General features: G+C 37.0%; 1 protein-coding gene across 3 annotated transcripts; it reads right to left on the minus strand.

The window, feature by feature from the left end:
* Positions 1-1,149: 1,149 nt before the first annotated feature.
* On the minus strand, positions 1,150-22,773 carry LOC139121267 (vacuolar protein sorting-associated protein 33B-like). 3 transcript variants are annotated; one of them, XM_070686004.1, is made up of 21 exons: positions 22,623-22,773; positions 20,810-20,890; positions 20,143-20,204; positions 19,297-19,346; positions 18,567-18,634; positions 18,230-18,275; positions 17,719-17,813; positions 16,929-17,033; positions 15,736-15,910; positions 15,229-15,302; positions 14,530-14,616; positions 14,020-14,113; positions 13,327-13,401; positions 12,174-12,238; positions 11,795-11,824; positions 7,814-7,868; positions 7,120-7,325; positions 5,074-5,172; positions 3,700-3,793; positions 2,384-2,506; positions 1,150-1,701 (listed from the first exon to the last, which is right to left on the minus strand). In XM_070686004.1, exons 1-21 carry the CDS (start codon positions 22,731-22,733, stop codon positions 1,616-1,618), a joined length of 1,881 nt encoding a protein of 626 aa, XP_070542105.1. In that variant the 5' UTR covers positions 22,734-22,773; the 3' UTR covers positions 1,150-1,615. The 3 variants fall into 3 exon arrangements, with proteins under 3 accessions (XP_070542105.1, XP_070542107.1, XP_070542108.1); XM_070686006.1 differs by lacking the exon at positions 11,795-11,824 and having other exon boundaries at positions 22,623-22,772; XM_070686007.1 differs by lacking the exons at positions 20,143-20,204; positions 22,623-22,773.
* Positions 22,774-23,348: the final 575 nt, after the last annotated feature.

Here is a 23,348-nt window from a genome sequence, read left to right on the forward strand (position 1 = left end):
GAATCTGGGTCAAAGGTCAATGGAACTTTGAACCGTGAAGCCTAGCACACGCTTGTTGGAAACCAGACACTGGCTGAACGCATCCGACGGGAAGAAAATAATGACGTTATCTGAGATATAATATCTTGGTGGACGGAATGAATGCACATGGAACTATACACCCGGTACGGATTACGTGTACACCATGCGGTGCTAATTGAATCCAAGTGTCACGTCTACAAGCATCGAATGTTTAGGTAAGCAATCATGCGAGTAAAAATTCAAGACGGACGCATCTCTGGGAAGGGGTAGCTTAAGGGGTGAACAGTGGAAGAGCAATTATTTTCAACTTTTGACGAAAAATACAATTCAAAGGACATGTTTGGTCAAAAAAATATTAAGGTTGAATGCACCTCGACGACACTGAGATTTTGAACTCTAAAAACTTTTACAAAAACTTTAGTCTCCTGCTTGAGGGGGTCTCATTTACAAGCTATTTTAGATAATGGATGATTTAATTTTTTCCTATAGAGTCAATACAGGGATGGCGGCCATTTTAAATTTCAAGTGCCATTAAATATTAGGTAGTTTGTTTTTCTCGTTCTAAATTTTGCATGGTGACCCAAGATTTTCACTTTTGATTTCGAAAAGTAGAGGTAACCTTATGTAAAGTTCGAGCAAAAGTTTCATTTAATTTCATTTCATTCAATCAAAAGCATATGCGACCTTAATAGATGAAATGCTTTTTACCACAAAAAGGACAAGTTGCAACACACTGCGTCATGTTTGATATGCTAAAATTTGATACAAATTCAAATGGAGGGCTATCGTCTGTCTTGTACATATCTGCTCATCTGGCACCTCTTAATCTCAGCCAGTGTAACAGAGAAGCTAGAATTCAGAATTGACTAGAATTCATTGGACAATAACACCAAGCGATATTGTACAATGCATCATGTCAGCACCAAATACTTTGAAAATCATGACACTTTTGAAAGGTTTACACGAAAATTTCCAACAACACATCTATTCAATATTATCATGTTAGAGCTATGATACAAAATGCAAAATTTGGTGTTTGGCCTTTATGTTGTCAAAGAGACTTTTAAAACCCATTCACTTTGTTCAATAAAATCAGAAAAGTTATGATTGTCACAAAACACTGGTAAGTGAGTGAAATGTACACTTTTATTAATATCGTTATTTACAAAATTGTATACATATACTGACTTCTTCGTTGTAATTTACGGTCTGTTTAGTGTGTGTAAATGCTCCTACGATGAAAGTCTGTGCATTCCAGAGAATTAGGTATTCATATTTCCGTTTGTGGGATCACTGAATAGCTGGATGAAGTCGTTCATAAATAAAGCATAAAATATTTTGCATTTTGTACAATACGAATTAGTCACATATAAAGCGCAGCAGTTTGGACTTTTTCTGAGAAATGACAAGAGCGATACACAGTGTATGCTATTCAATTGGACAAAATAACAATGAATGATTGGCTGAAAGTGGTCTGTTGCATTTGAATGAGCCAATCAAAAATGACTGGTGGGTTCTTGATTTACATAATCCACTGGGTGGAATATCTCTCAAATCTTGAGTTGTCAGCAAATATCAGGTGATTTCAAAAATTTCAGAATTTATCGACGTTTGACACGATTGATTCTATCAATGAATTTCCATTGATAATGGCAGTGGTGGCGATGAGAAACCTGTAGCCTGCAAGGAAATAGAGAATCGAGGAGCATCAGAAAATAATTCAAATGAAGCAGGAAGAAAAATAGGCCTTATAGAACTGTGCATCACATCAGTAATGTCCACAAACTATACTGACAAATCTTTCCAGTTTTTCCTTGTGTCACCAGCACTGCTCACTCTAAACCTTCAGTTACTTATTAGTATATTTTTTACTTTTTTGTATTTGACCTTGCATTTTACTCTTCCAAATGGTTAAAACACTAAACTTTCCACCAATATCCATACCTTGTCAGTCAAAATGACATGAAAAACCCAGAATGTTATGCAAAAATGAAATCGTTCGTAATTCCATAATTGTCAAATGATCATATTAAATAACTTAAGAAGACCTATAATAGACCAATGCCTGTGTATGAAATTTTGTGGCAAAAACATAAGTACTTTTCTAGTCAAATGTGACAAAATTTTACATCCACACATAAACACTAAACACACACACGCACAAGACACACATACTCAAAACACAGCATTGTACACTAGGGTACTTCATAAAACATCCAGGTGCCCAGAACGTCCTGTAAACACTTGGGTTTAAATAGCAGCATACCATTCATGTAACCAGAAGCATCAATCTATTTACAGATATACACGCGCTATTCTTCTCAACTCACCATGACATGGACAGGTTTCCATGGCAACTCACCTTTTAAAAGACCCAGAAGCCTCAGGGCTGCAATCTCAGCGAATGTACAGCCACCGAGGAAGTAAACCAGAACAACCTTGGCTGAAGATGAGTCCTGACCTGAGCTCCCACTTCCCGCTTTGCCTGAAAAGTTAAAAAAAACATGTGTCAGTATTACTGTGATGTCGGTGACACTTTCAATACATTAAAGACCACCTCCGATTTGAAACCCATTTCAATCTTTGAATCTATTACAATATCCTTTCCCAGAAGTTTGCGTTCCAAGAGACTATTCACCTTGCCTTTTATTGATTGTAATGAACTGTAATTAACCCTTTGAGTGCTGTAATTTTTCCCACCAAAATTTACTGCAATATTTTACCAATTTTTATGAATTTTTCTGTGTCTTTTAAGAATTTTGGACAAAATGGACATCGTATTTCATTCGCTAAAGTTTTTTATCAAAATTTCGATAATATCTGAAAAACATTGACTGGGGTATATTTTATAAAGGCAACAACAATTGACTTTGGCACTCAAAGGGTTACCTATGTTTCTGTGTGTCAGATAGCATTTATGCAATTTGTTAAACTTTAACCAGTGTACTGCACCACTTAATGGAAATTTGTCATTTTTTGTCATTCTCTCTCAATTGTGAAACATCTCTCATGATTGGTTGAGATATGTGTGAAACATCTCTCATGATTGGTTGACATGTGTGAAACAGATCTGATTGGTTGAGATGACCTGCAATACCAATATTGACTGTAATTTTGCCCAATCAAATTTTATAGAAAAACAGATCATTTGTTTTTGTCATTTGACTAATCTTGTTTCCAGACAGCTGGTGTTTCAAAAACTAACACATCCACTCACAAATCAAACTGCTATGTATTAGTAACTGTGCGCCTACTTTGAACGGCTAAAAAGAATTTTTCAATCTTTTTGTAGTAGCTCAAAACAACAAGTCCCAAGTAGTTACAGCAACCCAACAATGATGTGACAAAAAAATTAATGTTTTCTAGAGGTTGTAAAGAAGGCTTCTTTTCCATTTGGATGACATTCTAAATCTTCAAAAAGAAAAGTTAACATTTTGTGACAAGATTTGTCTCATCCTAAAAAACAGATTACCACACAGTCGCTGTAGACATTGTCACCTTAAAAGACTGTATAACGTATCAGAAATATTTCACAAGAAAGAGAGTGTGTTCTTTGAGAATAGTTTGCAGAAAAACAGTGATTCATCTTCTTTGTAAGGATCACTTTCCTGACAACTTAATAGCTCTCATGACCCTTGACCCTTTCTTGAATTCTTTTCACACTCGACACTATCTCACCTTTTGCAGATTTTGCTTTCAAGCTGACAAAATTTGACCCCGGTAACACTTTGGTGATGTCTTCTAACCCTTGCCAGCCTCCTCGAGACAAGACCTGTTGACATGTGAATGCACAGCGAAATGTTAGAGCACGGTCTGACCTCTTTCTTGAGGGGGTATTTCTCTCTTTGGAAGTAAAAGCCGAGACACACAGAGACATTCCACTAAAAGGTAGTCTGAATACTGTTAGCAGATGCAATTGAGAAAATGGAAGGTGAGCAAAATGGCTGAGAGCCACATTTGGATTAAATTTTTTCATCTCCATGTTGTCAAAGTTTATGCATCAGGGGAGTGTTCCTGCTGACTGCAATATCCATTGGTTGCCACGGTTACCAGTCACATAACACGTGCAACATAGCTGTCTCAGATAAATTGCAGAGGGGCGTGTTAACAGGGATTAATAAATCAATTATACTGTGCTGGGACAGTCAAAGGTCATCTGCAAAGTGGAAAGAATTCTACAACTGTAAATGCGATGTTTTAAATTAAACTTCTTAAGGTAGTATGTGCCTCGGGGACAGATATTTGGACACTCAAACTTTTACAATACTTTCTTGGTTTACCACTTACAAGAACTTACTTTGAAACTCATATTATAAATGAAGTGTTTACTTATTTTTGTCAAAATCAAAAATTTAATTTTTCCCCATAGAGTTAACACAGGGATGGCAGCCATTTTGCATTTCAAATGTTGGTAAAATTGAGCGATTTGTTTCTCTGGTACCAAATTTTGCACGGTGACCTCTGATTTTTTAAACCCTCAATTTCAAAAGGGGAGTGGTTTAAAGTATCATTTTAAGTCTTTCAATTTTGAGGCATGTATTGCCTTAAGGCGGCATTGCACTTAGAACCACCACACATTTTTTCGAAGCTTGTCATTCTAAAAGGTGAATCCAAATAATATTTTAATCTTGGATTAAAAATTAATGAAAACTGAATGAATCTTTGCAGAAAAAAGTGATTTTGAGCAAAATATGCCGTGTTATGTGCAACACCACCATAATTACAAGAGTGGGGGGAGGGGACAGGACACTGAAATTTGATGAAAGTGCAGTTCCTTGTTGGAGCAGTGCAACTACTGGAGTTGTCACGTCGAATGAAGAACTTTCTTCTTATGCCTTTTTGTTCAATAATACCTGTAAAAGTGTTGACAGTCAGCCACTGAAGAGATTATCAAGCAGTAACCATGGCAACTGCTTATCATCACCTACATTGCAAAACTATTCGCAAATCCCATTACAGTTGATAACTTCAATATACTGACAGCATTCCACCATCTCATAAAAACTTTGTTCTCCTCATTTCATTTCATTGATAGTTTTACATTACACGTACCTCTTCCACAAGTCTGCATGACAGCGGTATGTAGGCACCACTGAACACATAACCCATGTCCCTGGGAACCTTCAGGTCGTATTCCTCTATTCTGGGAATCTGCAGAGAGATCAAGCGGTCATAAGGTCAAGGAATGTGTAGGTCCAGCCAGAATTATCTAATTATTTGCCTAACAACATCACCAGTTTGGTCAAGTACACTGTGGTCAGGGTACAGATCTGAGACTATGTCTGACCAATTGCTAGACAATGTTTCAACTTATGCAGAGTTGATTTCTTGAATTGACTGATAATACCATCTAGCTGATAGTTACGCCAGACAGTGTTGACAACACCTCGATTTCGACAACATGTCTAGTTCGTCCTATGCCAACTGGTCAACACAAACCACGGTAAGTCAGAAGCATTGAATTCAAAGCACTGCACGCAATGAATATACCTTGTTAAGTACAATAAAACACTTTAGAGTGCTATACTGTGTGTACACTCTAACAATCATCCAACTGCAACAGAAAATAATATCTGTAGCTTACACAAACAAGCCATGACGTTTTGTGAAAAGCAAAACTTGCTGGTACAAGCTGAATCACTGCTTGCTGCAGGCAAACTTCCTCAAACATGTTTTATCCATGGAAACCAGTACAGTATGAACACTGAGCTACTGGCAAAATCCACACCAGGGTATCTTTACAAATACACAAGATTTCTGAACCCTTTGAGTCAATTTAAAGTCTTTGAAAATTCTTTGAATCAGTGCAGATCTATTGCATTTAATCTGATTATGCTTTCTGGCATCAGAAAAAAATTTCTGTCTAAGATTTTTATGTAATGCCAGCTAGGAGGATACACCTACATATAAACTAATCATTTTCTCTCTACGCCGTCAGCAAACTCAAAACACACGCTGAAAAGACTCTGCGACTTCATGCAAAATTGACAATTCCCGCTTTTGAAAAAGTCTCAAATGTACCGTGTATCATTTAGCCAGAAACTCTTTAATGATGGCATTGTGCAATGCACGGCTGACATGACACTCAAAACACAAAATGAATCGTGAGCAGACTGGAAACAAAAGCGGATGAATCCACATTTGGTGACAAACCTGGCCAGGAGGCCTTAGCTGACTGTAAACTCATAAAATCATGATATATTGTTGGCAAATGGCTCGGCTCACATAATGAAAGGGTGAACCACTGACAATACAACAGAATAAGACAAAATTTCACTCTGAATACAGAAAAAAATTATTGACAAGAAATCCTTGATCAGCCAAAAACTCAAAAGCAAAACGAATCCTACAGTACTGACCACTATAAATGCTGAGACAATATGATAACCTGTACAGTGAAACCTGTCTAAACTGAACCCTTTTCCTTGTCCCATTAGAACTCTATGTTAAAGGGACCTCTATAAACCAAACACCTCTCCAAACAAAACAATTAACTCAGTCCCTGAACGGTTCAGTTTAGACAGGTTTTACTGTATCTCTGATGTACAAAAGTTCTCCTCATTGCACAGAAATGTTTTGCACATCAAATGTATTGGGATAAAGCTTATACAAGGGAATTATTAGAAATGCTTATATTGATTCACAGAGTTCAGATATACCGCCTGTACGCAGACACAGCAAGCATAGCGAATGGTGGACTAATTAGGACGTGATCATCCAATGTCATCAACTCATTCACAATGTGCAGCTGCTCGGGAGGTTATATCTGATTGGTATGTTGTCATTATTTACTGCAACTTAATGAATCTGAAACTAGCCTAGGCAATGCTCTACCTAATTGGCTGTTTGGAAATAATTCAATGAAATTAGTCTCAGCTAACCAATCAGCTGAAAGCTTCCAAAACACTGCATATTAAACCTCAACTCAGAGTATCCATTTTGGAATAAAGTTAGGATTGTAATGGTACTTCAGAAGCAGACACCCTAAGTTACTGACATTTGACAATTGTCCTAACCGGGTCCACTATTGTTACCTTTGCACAAAGGGACACACTGCTATTGATATAGAATGGATCTCTGCTTGGCATCACAACTCACCAGCGCGAGTTTCTTGCTGACAACTTTGAATGCACTCTTCTTCTGCAGTGATGCCATCTTGTCGACAATGATGTTAGACTCGCTGATTGCCTGCTGTTCCACGTACAGGCCAAGTTTCTTCAACTTGAAGAAGTTGAGCATGTGTTCGTAGCCATGGCTTTGAAGGAACATGGTCTTAAAGAATTTGTAGTCCTTTGGTGGCAGACCTGGTGACACATCACACAGCACATGTAGAGTTTACATGTTACAGATAGTTGGACGTTAGTTACATATCAATATTACACAGGTTCTGATCCTGATGCGAGGAAAATTTATGAAACACTAAGTTTTCATTTGAACACCAGAAAATTGCTTAAAAATTATCAGTTAATCAAAAAGTGTTTCAAAAATAAGTTGAAATAGTCACCACGGCTTGTTGCAATGTCATGCAACAGTCATGCTGATTGGTTGATTTGGGTCTTGTCATTGTCTGCTCACACATGTTGTTAGTTTGACTACAATCTCCCACTCTGATTTTCAGGAGCATCAAGCTGTCTCTCTACGAGACCTTGGCAAGCGAAGATGAGGATTTGTGAGACTGTCACACAGATTAGTTAAAGACTGTGCAACAGTTCATTGAGTTCTAGTGATTTGTAGGAATCTGATCAAATGATCATGCTATTTGGTTAAGGCATTCTGAGAATTGACAACTTACCACTTTGTGTTAGAGAAAGCAAGCACAGCAGCTTCAGAGGTATGTTGATCAGGTACTGTTGACACAAAAAAACAGACTTGTCTTAGCTCTGGAGGTACAATGTGAGGCACTGGGAAGAGAAGACTCAGTATGGAGCAGTCATCAAACATTGTTAACCCTTTGAGTGCCAAGTCAGTATTTGTCACCTTTATAAGATACCACCCAAACAATTTTTTCGGGTGCAAATATTTTTAAAGATTTTCCAAAAAATTTCATCAAAAACTGTGGCCTATGGGAAGTGCTGTCCGTTAGGTCAACAATAATCAAAAACAAATTCTTAAAAATTGATAAAATGTCAGATTAAAATTTTTTGGGGAAAAATCGCAGCACTCAAAGGGTTACCTAAGGGGTCCATGTCAGGATTAGGTTGCAACACTGAGGGCGGGAAGATATTGAAGAATACTTGGCCAACAATTAGTACTTTTTACAAATGAACATAGTATTGCGGGTCTACTTTTTATTAAGGTTATCTGCGCCTCAAAAATGAAAGACTTAAAAGTTTGATCAAACTCAACCATTCTCGATTTCAAAATCAAGAATAAAAATCAGGGGTCATCAAGTGAATTTTCCTACAAGAGAAACAAATTACCCAATATTTACAATGGCTACAAAAATTCAATTTAGATACAATTCAAAATACCAGCCATCCCTGTGTTATCCCTATGAGAGAAAAACAAAATTTCTGATTTCCAAAAAACTAAGCCAGTGAAAACTATTTACTCTAAAAGCTTCAAAATAAGTCCCCACAAGCAGTTGGCCAGAAAAATATTGTAAAAGTTTGAGAGTCCAAATACCTGTGCCCAAGGCACATTCTACCTTAAATGTGAAAAAGATCCCCTAAGAAAACCAGATTGTTTTCATCAGTAAAATTGGACTCAGTGTTTTTAAAGTGGCTGGTTGGGGTTGTAATGGTAAATCTGACATGGACCTCTGATCATTTCACAACATTTGACAACTACTCCCCACCCCCTTCCTAGGCTACTGTGCTTATGAGCCTAAAGTAGACACATTAAACTGCATTGCAATTTATGCTGTTCTAAATACTACTGACGACAAAAATTACACTGAGGGTCACAATAGCACAAATGACATCATTTTTCTATGATTAATATGCAAAAAAAAATTGTTGTGCACATTTTCAGCAGAAACGATGAAAATAAAACCTGCTAGTGTCAGGATGGATACTAAAAGTCACACAAATTTATGGCTCAGACTACAAGCTGCAACAACAGCCATGCATGCAACAATAACAATTTTTCGAATTTCAAGTGGTAGTGTCCGATGTCGTGCACGTGCGGCTATATTTAGAAATAAACCTGAAGTCACGATGAGCGCTCTTGAGAAGATAAAGAATTAGAGGGTCAAAGTCTTTGCAACATGCACATTTTTATGAGCCTTTAACAGCTGATTTGCCATTTCACTGGTCAGATGCTGCAGTACAGAGTTGTATGATAGCAAATTATGCAGAACTGCCAGTCAAGCAGAGTTGCCAGGAACTTCATTTGAGAAAGAACAATTTCAATGATTTTGTAATGTAATCGTCTTTAATTTCTGTTTCAGAGTTGCTTTTTGACATGATGAAATAAAGTCACGATGAAAAAATAAAAAATGACTTTTCAGTTCATCCTTAGAAGAAGCACACAATAGATGCCGGAAATCATTACCAGGCGTTTTTGATTTGCATCTCAAATTACTGAGATCTATTTCGGGTATGCATGCCAACAGAGTAGTTGTAATGGTTCTCAATAGGATTAAAATTCAAAGCTGGGGAATACATAACCACCATCGGCTCAGTAACAAAGACGGAAGAATCAGAAATTTAATTTCAATGACACACTACAAAACATTCTTGCTAATACAAATACTGCAAAATTAGGACCCTATTACATTGAGTGGCGGTAATTTTGACACCATTCCACACACAGTGTATGATTACATAATATCATTGATATATCATCTCGCATTCCAATTTTAATTTCCATTTCATCTCACCAGCAACATTATCAGTGATGAAAATTTGGTACTTGAAGACTGTCTTGTTAAATAAAGGCCGTTTAGGAAAAACGACAAATTTTTGGCATGAAAACACGATGTACAGAGTTAGTGCAGAAGAACACAGTGAACATAATTGTGTGACATTTTGGAAATTGTAAGAAAACCATGAAAATCAGAATTCTGTATACACGCAAGCTATTAACATCCTTCTGGAATCTTTAAAAGAAATTCCCAACGACTGGCCAGGAAATTACCATCTTTTCAGTTATACATTTTTTTTGAGAAATTTAAAAATTATGCTCTTCATTATTGACCACTGTCATATCAAAAATGAACCTAGAGAGGGCGCTTCATAGGGCACTTGATAGTGATATGATTCCAAACTGAGAACTGCTGGTAGTGAAATCAAATTTTGGTGTATGAAATTGAAAGTGACACCCCTGTCATCTCCAAACATTGTATATTGTTTTACATCAAGCAGAAAAAGAATGATATAACCCTTTGCAGCATTTCACAAGCTCTATAAAATCTGTTATCTGTTATTGAACTTGAAAAGACAACCTTGCTTGTTTTAATGTTAGAAAAGAGACGATAGAATAATATGATGAGGAACAAAGTTTTGAAGACAAAATTAGATATGACGTTAACCTATTGTGACCAGTGGAGATGGCTCGTACACATCAATCAAGCCAAGTGTTGCTATGCAATACTGCATTACTCAGAACTACTGTAAAACACTTTGAATTAGCTGCATGCTATTTTAGCAATTTTGGATTTTCATTGCAATCAGAAGGTTTCAATTTAGCTGAAAGGACATCTTGACCATAGTTAATATGGGGAAAAGTTTACATTAGCGGCATCTTAAATTAGCGAATTTATACACTGAGCTATTAAAATTAGCGAAAATAGGATGCTAAATAAAAAGACCTGTTTTACAGTACATTACATAAGAAGACAAGCAAAACAGCCATGCATGCAGACAAACAGGATACACAACACAACAATCCATTATATTCCACTGCAAAACCAGAGGCAGCCATAATCAGCCCAGACAAACGCAACACACAACACCAACGATCCATTATTTTTCACAGCAAAACCAGAGCCAGTCAAAATTAGCCTTTATAGCATGCATAGTGGGTGAATTAATCACATGTTAAGTCTCTGTATGGATTTAAACGGACAGAAACTGTAACTTTTATGATTTTTTTCACTGTTATCGGGGAGTTAGACAAGAAAACTGTTGGTGACATAAACAAAATCAGTGGAAAAAAATCATCAAAAATATACAGTTGCCAGTCCTTTAAGTGTGACAGAAGTCTTAAAGTGTAACTTTCTATGTATGCAGGAGGGTTCAATGGACGTTTATTGTAGAGAAAGGGAGTTTTTATATGCAGTGTGTGTGAGTTGAGTGTACATGTCTGTTTGGAGACAATACAGTGTTGCATGCAGTTCAATATGAATATGTTCCGACCCTCTTCAACACCCTCACCCCTCACCCACCCTTTTGATAAAGTATGTAATCATGTTTGTAAAGGGGTTTTGTCCTGGGTGCACTTTTAATTTTAAAAGTAAGACAATGTCAGTGCACATATATGGCTTGGTCGTTCTACAAATGTCAGTGTGCATAAGTTTACATGTGTTAGTCATAAGTTTGCCTGCATTAGTGTATGGGGATGGTATATTGTTGCACAGTTCCTCCCTTGATCAGGGGACTGTGGCTGTTTCAATATGCCCCTCATTGACTTTATAATTTTCAGTACTTCAATGAATAAATGTATGAAAAATCACGAGGTCTATCACTGCCTGCTTATATTATCTGTCTTCATGTCTGTCTGTCTGTCTGTCTGTCTGTCTGTCAGTGTATCAATGACTGTCTGTGTGTATCCCATTACCAGAGTTATAAAGTGAAAATCAAGATCTGATTATTATATAGAGCAGACTTACAGGATTGATTCCCTTAAGATGCAGTTGAGACTGATGAAAGAGATTTCACTTTAGTGTGTCAGTATACAATGACAAGACAAGAGAATTAATGATACAGAGATCACCAAGATCAGTCAGTGATGTGATGGACAGAAAAACAATGCTAGAAAGTTCAACCAGTCAATGCCGAGATTAGAGAATCATGATACGTGAGATGTTTGAAACTCAGCCTGACTCAATTCATTCATTGTGCTACAACCATGCAATGATAGTGCATCAGAAATTCTTGCATATATTTACACAGTGACTAATAAATAACTTGCAATGGATATTTTCATTATGATGTAATCTTGAACACTGAAATACAAATATCATATCTCCTGTAGTGTGCTTCACTCACCTGTCGACAGATGAGTTCCTCAATGTAATTGTAACTGTCTTTAAGATCCACTCCCTCCAATAAATCTGAATAAAGAATACAAATATTGAAACATGTTTTCATTTGCTTTGAATGAATTTCAAACAAGCAGACGTTCACTGCAAAGCTTAACAAACTGCACTGCCATTGTCCCACATATATTTAAGTCTCCCATTGATAATAAAAAAAATCCTGTAATAATAATAACAAATGCTATGGTAATGGACCTCCCTGTTGTTATTTCTCATTCTATTGTCAAATGATATGTATCATTTTGGCACTGATATATGCAAACAGAAGTACCTTCAATTCCAGCAATCTTGACTACAAATTGAACTAACAGCCTTCCGCAAATAGCCATGGTTTGAAAGTCATAATTCAAATGAATAAATAAATAAATAAATAAATAAATAAATAAATAAATAAATAAATAAATAAAGCAGATAGGAATGGGAATATATGGTATTTACAAACATTATCATACTGCCACAATAGCGCTGATTGCAATTTCAGGTTTGTTACAGGCAGTAAATGGAGAAGACAACTTATTTTATCAGTCTGTGTCTCGCCATCATTCAAGAAAGAACGGTAAATTATGAGACAATTACACATGACCAATCATGTAGTCTGGGTACAACTACAGTGCATGTATGCAGACAGTGTTTTGTTTGTGGACCGGAAAACAAGACTTGAGATTGTTCAAGACTTGAGATTGTTCAAGTCTTGAAGTGATTGTATTTGTCACCTCCATTATTCAAAGCTGAAGTTATACATATCCTAGCACTGTCTACATTTGTTTTGATAATGATGATGGGTATAATTTTATGCATTTTGTTTGTGACATCTTTCAGTCTTGTGAATTTGTGGGAAATGTTTGGGACAGACCAATTCAAAGGCATCTCACACTACCGTGACTTACATAAAATAATCTTGTTCAGCAGAATTCGACAATGAATTCTTTGAGGGTATTACTGGGAACTACTTAAATATAAGCTACCATCTGTCTGCCTCGAGAGATCAGTGTCACCACTGGTAAAAAAAAGGTGCTGTTTTTGAAATAGAAAGTTGATTTTCTGCAGTAAGAGAGACAGAAATGCTACTTTGTGGAAAGTATGGTTCAGTAACTATCACGTACTATGTTCAGTCTTCATCTGTTTTTCAAAATCCATGGCGATCTTTTTCTTCATGATTGTCTCACTGGCACCGATGTCTAGAAAAAAAACCAGCAGAAACTGGTCAAAGCACTTATAATCACTTCTGAGAACTCTGTACCATTGTTGATTCTTCAGACTAGTAATTGGTTGTATCACAGAAAAAACCTAGCGTCAAATTGACTTCTGAGTATTCAACATGGTGAAGTATACATATTATCTTTGGTTGCTATTCCTGTCTGTCTTGTGCAGACATCCTTGCTGGAAAAACTAAGCACATCAAGATCAGATTCACAGCTTTACCATTCAACGCTGTCATCATTTAAGTTGTTGTTGTGACACCATACATGGCAATGGAAAGAATTACCGGTAGGGAATGAAAGGAAATATTTGGTTAAAACCACAAGCTTAATCTTTTCACCATAATGGTTTGGCTCTAACCAATTGGTTAACAATGATCAGTGTGGACCTGTTTACAGGGAATTAGGGGTGAACAGGTTGGAGGAGAACGGTTGACATGACCATCGGTCCTTGGAACTCACTTGGAAATATGTAATATTTGAATTTATATAAACACCACTCAACTGAAATAGACAGCTGGGTGACATACTGTATAAACACTATGCTACACATCAAGACCCTACACACTGTGAAATAACAATTGCCATGGTACTCACGGATGGTCAGTGACTTGTGTTGCTGCTTCAGGCCTTTCAAGTCATTGGCAACAAAGCTCTTCATAGCACCAACTGAATCTAAGTTGTGTCGTTTCTGAAAATCAAGAAACAGCAAAAAAAAAGTTGTTCAATGCAAAAGTTGACACACATTTCAACTAAAGTTGGAATTCAAAAGCAGGCATTGAGGAGGGTAAATGAAACACGGAGCTCATAGTTTTGCCAAAACTGTGAAGTAGTGCAGAGTTTCTTTGGTGATGGTCATGGAAGGAGATGCCATTGAGTATCTAAGATTGGTATTCCATTCTTGATGCTAAAGTGTGACTCCCATTGATATATTTACATTGAGTTAATGATAACTTTCCTATCTGACTATGCTTTACACAAAACAACAAACTGGATGTCATTGGTCACATGGTCATCGAGTGTTTCCTGGTATGGAAAACAGAGTCGCAATGTGACGAGCAACAAGCCCTGTGATCTGATACAGATTAATACATGCATAATACTTACATCATAACCTGCTTGCAGTTCTCTGGCTTTGGAACTCAGGTACGAGAACACATGTGAAAAATGTCTGTTTCTAATTTCTTCATATATCTGAAAGAGAATGAAAAGTGGGTACAACTGTGATCAAGCGGAGTAGGCACACACTGTAACTCTATAAATGTCTTCCCCTGGGGTTAATCCTTACTGCAAGCTCTGTGCTTACAGCATCTCCTACCTCTACTACGACACGATTGTTTGGAATCAACTACTAATATCCTGGCTTTAGAAAAATTTCAAACTTTACATTTGACAAACACACACCATCATCAGATCATCAGTAATACAATAAAGGTTCACACATATCATACTGACTTGAATTTTCTGAGAGCTCCTTCAAATAATTTGATCAACCATTAATAGTTTACCAATTACTCCACATGACATGCCTAGTATACACACTGTTAGATTTTTAAAGAGAGTTACATACATGCATGTCCATAGGATTTTCTAGGCAGCGAGTCTATTTCAGTATAAGCAGATATTAAACAGATATTAACCGAACAAAACCAAAATTCAAACAGTCAAATAACCTAAGCCACAAAGTCAGTTTAAAATCTGTCACAGATTATAACCTTTGCCATAAAGTCTGTTCATAAACTGTAACTGATTACAACCCTTCGAGAAAAGTCTGTATAAAATCCTAACAGATTACGAAGTACTCACTTTATCTTCATAATTCAATAAAAGTCGTGTCGGTTTGTCACTTCCAGTTACCTCCTTGTCAAATTCACAGAAACCTTCAAGGAAAATTGAAAATCAGAAAAAAAAAAAGATTCAAAAAGATTAGCAATGTTTCTCAGAAATGCATATCAAAACATTGTGTGTACTGTGGTCGACTTTCAAAGTATTGACATTCTACCAAGTTGTGAATAACTGTGAATGATGAGCCGGAAAAGCCAACGACAGGGTAACTATAACACATTGTAAAAGAGTTGAGTTCACTTTAACCCATTGATATACATTGGTTTTCACATCTAGAAGTGGAATAGAACTAGATTTTGCACAATCTTCTATGGACTGAAACTTTACATAAGTATCTCCCGGTCAATGAAGTCTGGCAGTTCAAAAAATGGCAAAAATGGTGAAATTTTTTTGTTCTAGTCAAACAATAATGACTGATAAAGTATGAGGCATTCATCACTGTTTTGGAGTAAAACTGTTTTCACTTACCACTCCTGATGCCAAATATTTCATCTAAAAGTCCTTCATACGTGACAGGTGAACACAGTGTTGTGACATAATCCACATCTCTGTCCAGCAGAATTAAATTTCCTATTTCACTCTTTACTGTGGATTTGGTACCTCCTTGCTGTTCCTGTAGTGTTTTCATTAATTCCTCTACCATCTGGTGACACGAAAGAAAAACAACATATATAAATACAGACATCTATTAAGATAGTTTTTCTTTCATTTTTAATTCATAAATAATAAAATAAGACAGCACACAACACAAAGCAACAAATAGAATTCAAATTTTCCCTTCATTGTTTTGTAAAGGTTGGGGAGTATAGGAATTGAATGTGGATTGGTGATCCTTATAGTTTTTTTATTCAATCCCTCCTCCAACAGACAAATGCACATTTACAGGTACCCACTACTATGAGTAAAGTGCCACTGTTGTATAATCACACTCTCCATCCTCCAACAATGAATCTATTACACTGGGTTTATCAGCTCTCAAACTCCCTACATGTGTATAACAATGACAAAGGGCAAGTTGAATTAGCTTGTGAGAACAATGAATTACATGGCAAGCAGCTGACAGTCGGCAATCACCTAAATCTAATATAGTTGAAATATCGTAACAGTGATACATAAATAATCTCATGAGCTTTTATCAACTGATCAGTGTATGGTATTGTGTCATAAATGTCACAGAGCACATCTAATGCCGTATCCTTGATGCACCAAAATATGGACATTATGTGCCATTTGTACAAACAACACAAATGTGCAACCCATATCCGTTCAGTTGTGAGTGTATGCATATGCTTCTTGCAGTACCGTCAAATCAAATTCCAACAAAAGACTCTTGGGGAAACAGACAAACACTAGGGTCTAATCATAGACAGTAGAGGGGGAACCCCCTTTACTGTCTATTGTCTAACTTTCAATATTAGGCAAGGCGATCATCTGTTTTCTGGTACATGTATTTACAGGAGCTGCATTCTCAGTGAAATGAACCGCTAAATTACTTCCAATCTCGTTGTATGACCAGGCATTTTGTTACCCATTTAGCCGTACCCCTGCCTGGGGTATACATTGTAACCCCCTTCAATCCCCAACCCTAGCTGCCAGTGTATCCCAAAGGATAGGCATGGTCAAAGCCATTGTGATCAACGCTTTCTGGTACCACAACTTACCTTGGCACAGCGTCCCTGTCCGTAGATGTTGGGTATCGCCCCGAACAGATTCTGAAGGTTGACTAAAGATTTGGCTACAGTGTGAACCCATGTTAGGTCCCCATCCTACAAAACAGGTCACAAACACAATTGTACAGTTTACAATGAAAGTTAACAGCCATAAAACTCAAGTTCTCAGACTTGACAAGATATTTGAGATTCAAAGAAACTGTCTGGACTTGTGTAAATTTGGTTGGAAGCACTTATTGTGGTGACATCTTTTTGACAACCATATATCATCAATACCATACCATTCCTTTTTCAAAATCTCTCCAGATGGTCAAAAGATTTGCAAAAAATTTGAGGCTTTTTTGGTGAGTAAATCCACTCTGCGCTGGGAAATATTCCAGTCAATCCAAACATGGGCATATTCCAAACATGGGCCTTAAAATATGCGTTGAGCCCAGAATTCTTCACTCCCGCTCAAAAAGGTTGAAAAGGATCTAAAATTTACACATCAGTGACCAGATATCTAGCTAGGCATATCGTGAATTATCAACATCTTGGTTTTATGATCTACAATTGTAGTAGTTGTTCGTATTTATTAGATGCAAAATGACACAAACCTTTACCTAAAGAACCAACGTTGAGATTGAGTGATTTTTTAATTTCTTTTGGTGGAATGAAATGTATTCCACCCTGACCATCCCTGGCTACACATTGCTGTAAAGCATATCATGATATAATTGGACCTAAGTACGTGGAAACAGGGGTGAAAGGTTTAAAAATGATGAGCAAGGTTGAAACCTACCATGAAATAGGCTGGGAAAAATCCTGGTAATTCCAGGGACAGGATATCTACATCCAATGGAATGAGATCTAAGTGAAACTCTTCTAAGGTGACGTCTACAGATCAAAAGCAAAACACACTATAGTGTACAATGAAAACTATTTTGACCTAAGTTATCTAACGCATAGGAAAAGTAGAGATGTCTTACAAATTGTCCATTTTCAGACAAGAAAATGATACTTTTGAGTGAAAATACTCATGCAGAATTGTCATTCTCCTGAGAGGACTTCGACTGAAAGATCCGTCACTGGAGGGGGAGTGTAGAGAGCGCCCTCAAGCAATGGAGTCTAGAGAGGACTGCACCTTTAGTTGAATCAAAAAGATGTTTGTGATGTAGAGGTACAGCGAATACCAGATTTCACTGTCATAAAATTGACATAAAGTTTACACCTTTGACTTGGAAATGCTCTTGCTCAACAGAGATATTTGGGCTTAAAAGAACTTACCACACTCATCAAGGAAATTGACTTACCACCATAAACACCTTCCTTTTCTAAAATCATTTCACAAACATGTAACTGAAACAGAAATCAGAGAGAAAGTTTTAATTTTTACCTGGACATCTCAATAGGCTATCTCTTTTCCACTTATTGAGTCACATTTCTATATGTATAACCTTGACTTTGCATCCTTATTCAATGATGAAAAACATGATCTATAGAGGATGTCAGGATCAAAATTCTCAAAACTGAATCTTTGAAAGTATCAAGCAATACTGCATGATGCAAATCTTTCAAGTTTTTCAATACAGACAAAACAAAATGCTCTTGATGTGAAAAGCTTTAATGTTTTAGTGAATAAAAAATTACCTTTCTTGGTACAAAAATTATTTTATATTTTCTGGCTCTTGATTCTTGTTTGTCGAAATTGACATGATCTGAAATAAATATAGCAGAATACCATCAATATGAAATAATAGCCATGGCAAATTAACCAATAAAAGAATAAGAGGCTATTTCAGAATTGCTGTTGGCATTATTTCGCCTTTTACATTTTGTTAGAACGTATGTTTTTCTATTTACTACACAGTGCTTGGTTACTGGCCATAACATCTCCCCACACACCTCATGTGGAACACATACTCAATTACCAGCACTTGTATCACCTAGACTTAGAATTGCTGACTACATGTATGTCAGCAGGCAGAGTTACAAAAGAAATTTCAACTACTGGTAACAAACTATAAATCAATCTCTTAAAAAAAATTCTGACTAGAAACTAAAAGTACCTAATCACTTCACCTTGACCTTTGAGAAATTGACACTCAATTGTTCACTGCAATGGCCAAGATGCCATCAAGTCCTGTCGTTTAAATTTCATCCTTAACTCAAACAACATCATTAAAAACAGCGCCCTCTACAGTTTTTTTTGAAATGTAATCACATAGCCTTTCACTTGATGTTGTATGTTTGATTTGAAATGATATCCCCAATTCAAGTTGTCTGTTAGAAGACTGAACTGAAACATGAAATGTTCTCTTACTGCCTGGTAAACAAGTGACTGACAAACACAAATAATTAAATTAATTCATCACATTACCTGCTATGAACTTCATTGTGGTCATCCGAGGACGCACTAAATATATCCTCCTGTTGAAATAAACATACGGTCACCATAAGCATCTGATCCTGTATCTATTTATTCAGTGATGTCTACAATGATGTAGTTACTTGTACAAGTGTTTCTGACAAATTACTTTTCTACACTGGAAAATTGATTGACTGTTGGATATATAGACAATCCACCATTTCCCTTTTCCCATGGTACATTTATAAGGGAAAGTAATTTCACAACATGATTGAGATCGAACAGAGTTTTATTGCTATAAATAAAGAGTCAAAATACACCAAATATAATGCTTAAGGTAGAATGAGCCCAGGGAACAGATATTCGGACTCTCAAACTTTTATAATATCACTTTGGCCTACCACTTGTGTGGGGTTTATTTTGAAGCTTATGGAGTAAATAAAGTTTTCACTGGCTTAGTTTTGTGAATCGGGAATTTTATTTACCTATAGAGATAACACAGGGATGGCGGTCACTCCGAATTTCAAATATCAGTAAATATTGGATAATTTGTTTCTTTTGCACCAAAATTTGCACGGTGACCACCCGATTTTTATTCTTGATTTTCAAAAGAGAGTGGTTGAAAGTTTGCCTGAGGAAAGTTGGAGCAAAAGTTTAATTCTTTCATTTTTGAGGGACGGACTACCTTAACCGTTTCAGGCCTGACTTTCTGATAACTTACCAGAGCTACCCCTGTATGTACACAACATTGTTAACCTGAGTTATCTGAAGCACATATCCTGTAAGCAAAGATGAGATGAACTGGGAAAGAAGATCTACATGTATTATTACGCAAAGAGGAGCGATAGATTTACTTACTGCTGGGCACCGACTTGAAGTTTGCCTTGCTCTAGCTTAAAAATTCTATCTACTCCGTGTTGCTGGAAAGAAAATAATGTACCGAGAGAAAGAGTAAACTTGAAGGTGATCTTATATTTATTTGACATTGAGGGCATCTTTACTGTGTTTGCTGCAGACTGTTTTGTAGAGTTTCTGGTCTACTACAGTATATCTGTTCAAATACTACTCTTTTGATTAGGATTTCCTGAAGGAGTAGGTTTTATCTTAGTTTATAACATCTTCTACCCGATGTTAAAGATTACTTAACATACATTATTTATAGCCATTCCCAGACCCTGGGATCTTTCCAAAGGTTTAACTCATTAATCATAAAACAGATCATGCTTCCAGTAGCGATTGTATCATGCTATCCCTAGAGCATATATTTATTATCTGCACACCAAATGATTGAGATATTATATGACTAATATTGGTGTTTTTTCTCTGCTGTTAATGATGATGATTTTCTTGAAAACGCATCTACAATGAAATTCCAAAGAAGTTTATTGTAATTCTTGATGGCTTACACAAAGTTGATGACATAACAAATAGCTCACATGGTATCATGGACATCTTAGTAAGGCAGATGTACAGAGCATGTATGTCAAGAAATACAAAAGAACCAACATCTTGGTCCAACAGCTACCTTAAGTAAGATTGCTCCGGCAATCCTGTCGAGAGGCCTCATCAGTTCTGGGTCAATCACTAAATCTTTCTTACCAGGTAACTGTCAATCAATATCAATAAAAATCATGTTACCTTCATGTCACATTTTTCAAAAACATTTTCAACTCAATAATTCGGAACCTGGATTGTGCGTGGTTTTTTCAAAACTATATTTTGTGCCATTGATAAACCACCGTACTGTACTGTTAAATAATGTATGAGAATTAGAGTAAACTGCTGAGGTGCTGTCTTTCACTTGAAGGTCTTTTTTCAATGCGGTGGCATTTTGACAAATCAGAGATTTGCAACCATATTTCATCTTTTAATTCAAAGTTTTTTTACACTGTCACTGTGCCTAATGCAGACTGCCGTAGACCCTCCAGGTAAAGCAAGCACTATATCAATTTATTATGATAAGTAAATGTTATATATTTTCATTTTCAAACATTATTATAAAACAAGCTTCAATTATGTCTGAATACCCATAGCTTCCTTCTTCCTTCTATTCAATGCATCTCTTAACTTTTCCACCATTATTGCTACAGATCACCGTCACAAAGAATCTCAGAGACTAAAAAAAACCCAGTCTTTTACAATCATGAAAGCACAGTCCCTCCACACACCAGTTGGGAAACGTCTATTGTTTTAACGTGTGAAGTATCGGATTAGGAATTGTATGCACATTATGGTCAGGTGATGGTCATGTGATCATCGTAGTGTTGCATCCTTGTTTCAACGCAAGTGGAGCTTGATTTGTTACCTTATCGGCTATGTCATTATGCAGTGGCGATGTGTCAAATTTATACACTTTGAAAATACATTTCTTGCACTCGATTGCCATTGTGATTCTTCTTGTTTAGAAGTATGGAATCTGTTCTATGCGTGGTCTAAGTCTAAATTGTGCCTGATAATAAACTTTTACGCCATGTATCATATGAAATGTGGTGTTCATTTCCAGCCATAGAGTTTCGAGGACGGGCTGGTGCAGAAAATCAAATTAACATCTTATCAAACCATAAGGTGCATCGTAACAATAGGGACCCAGGCATTTCCAAACCGGTGTGTGGAGGGACTGTGATGAAAGGTATCACCCAGATGTTGACAAACATATTTTTTTCTTTTTCTGTTCCACACTTTGACAAATTATATGAGGGTCCTGTATACCTCTTTGCAGTACAATGTACACTGTGAATACAGGGCACTGTTTGGGTGGAGATTGCCATCCGATGGAAATATAACATGTTCAACGATGTTTATGTGGTGAATTGGGGGGGAGGGAAGGAGAGAGAGAGAGAGAGAGAGAGAGAGAGAGAGAGAGAGAGAGAGAGAGAGAGAGAGAGAGAGAGAGAGATCCCTGTGACATGATGGAGCATGGTAAATCACTCTACAGTCCGTCCATCAAAAGGTGGGGGACTGTGATAACATCACAGAGACCTAAAACATAACATTGTCATTATAGATTCGGCCCTGCCCTGGCCCATGCACCCAGTAAGGATAATTCTTACTGGTTGCATCATTGACGGTTTGCTTGATTTGAGTCGAATGCCTGTGGCGGAACCTTTGCTGCAGATCCGTAGCCCTGCCACTCCCTGACTGTTCAATCCCCCCCCCCCCCCCCATACAAACAGTCTGGGAGTGGCAGGGCTACGGATCCGCAGCAAGCGGAACCTATGTACCTGTGTAAGTTGGTTAATTTATAATCACAACATAACATGTCACACTATCGGTACTTCGACAGCATTATCTGACATACTGGATCAAGTTGCAATATGAATATCTCCTAAAACACTTACAGATTCAAGCAAATGTACCAACTGATCCCTCGCGAGTGATCGCAGCATCTGTAGGTCGGGATAGCTCGGCATATTTAGGATGGCGGGGTTGACACCTCCCGACACCGCCATCTTGTCTTCTAAACCCTCTAGGTTGGTGTTTAATGAACACTATTCTGATTATCTAGTAAGCTGGAGAGTCCAATGGGCTGACTTCTGCTCCCGTGAAACGGAAGTGAGAGCGCCGCCACTGTTTGGAGTGTGCACCCAGCACTCACACCAAATGCAGATGGGCCTCTGTCTGTTACACGCGTTTAATCAAAATTGTAAAATATGTTCCATTTGCGAATAAAAACGGAATACGTCACCTATTTGATTTATATTGTGATTAGTTTTGGGGAGTTTCCTTAGGTGGTAGGGTGCAGTTGTTTTGTAACATATTTAAGTGTAAGGAAAGTACTTGTATTGACAGTAAGTTGTTTTCCTTTATTAATAAATACTGAAACATTGATCATGAATTCACTGACTTTTTGTATTCCAGCAGAATCTCCTCTGTCATCTTGCTGCATCAACAGGTAGCTGCCAGAGTCAATAATACAAAGAGTGCTATGAATTTACGAGAGAGATAACCAGACCGGTTAACTGGTCTGACATCCGAGACAATTAAACCACTCAGAGCTAATAACGTCCTCTGCCTGCATGTCCACATCATAGAACATTAGAGTATAGATCATCTGTTGTGCATGT

Source organism: Ptychodera flava, chromosome 21, assembly GCF_041260155.1.
Source record: "Ptychodera flava strain L36383 chromosome 21, AS_Pfla_20210202, whole genome shotgun sequence".
Lineage (NCBI taxonomy): Eukaryota > Metazoa > Hemichordata > Enteropneusta > Ptychoderidae > Ptychodera > Ptychodera flava.

Excerpts from the sequence above, each read along its gene's own strand:
- LOC139121267 (XM_070686004.1), bottom strand. The coding sequence starts at position 22,733 with ATGGCGGTGTCGGGAGGTGTCAACCCCGCCATCCTAAATATGCCGAGC. Across the intron at positions 17,034-17,718 it reads TTTTCCCAGCCTATTTCATG|GATGGGGACCTAACATGGGT; the intron begins GTAGGTTTCAAC and ends CCTGTTTTGTAG. Across the intron at positions 12,239-13,326 it reads ACAGATGAAGACTGAACATA|ATTTATTGGAGGGAGTGGAT; the intron begins GTACGTGATAGT and ends TTCTTTATTCAG.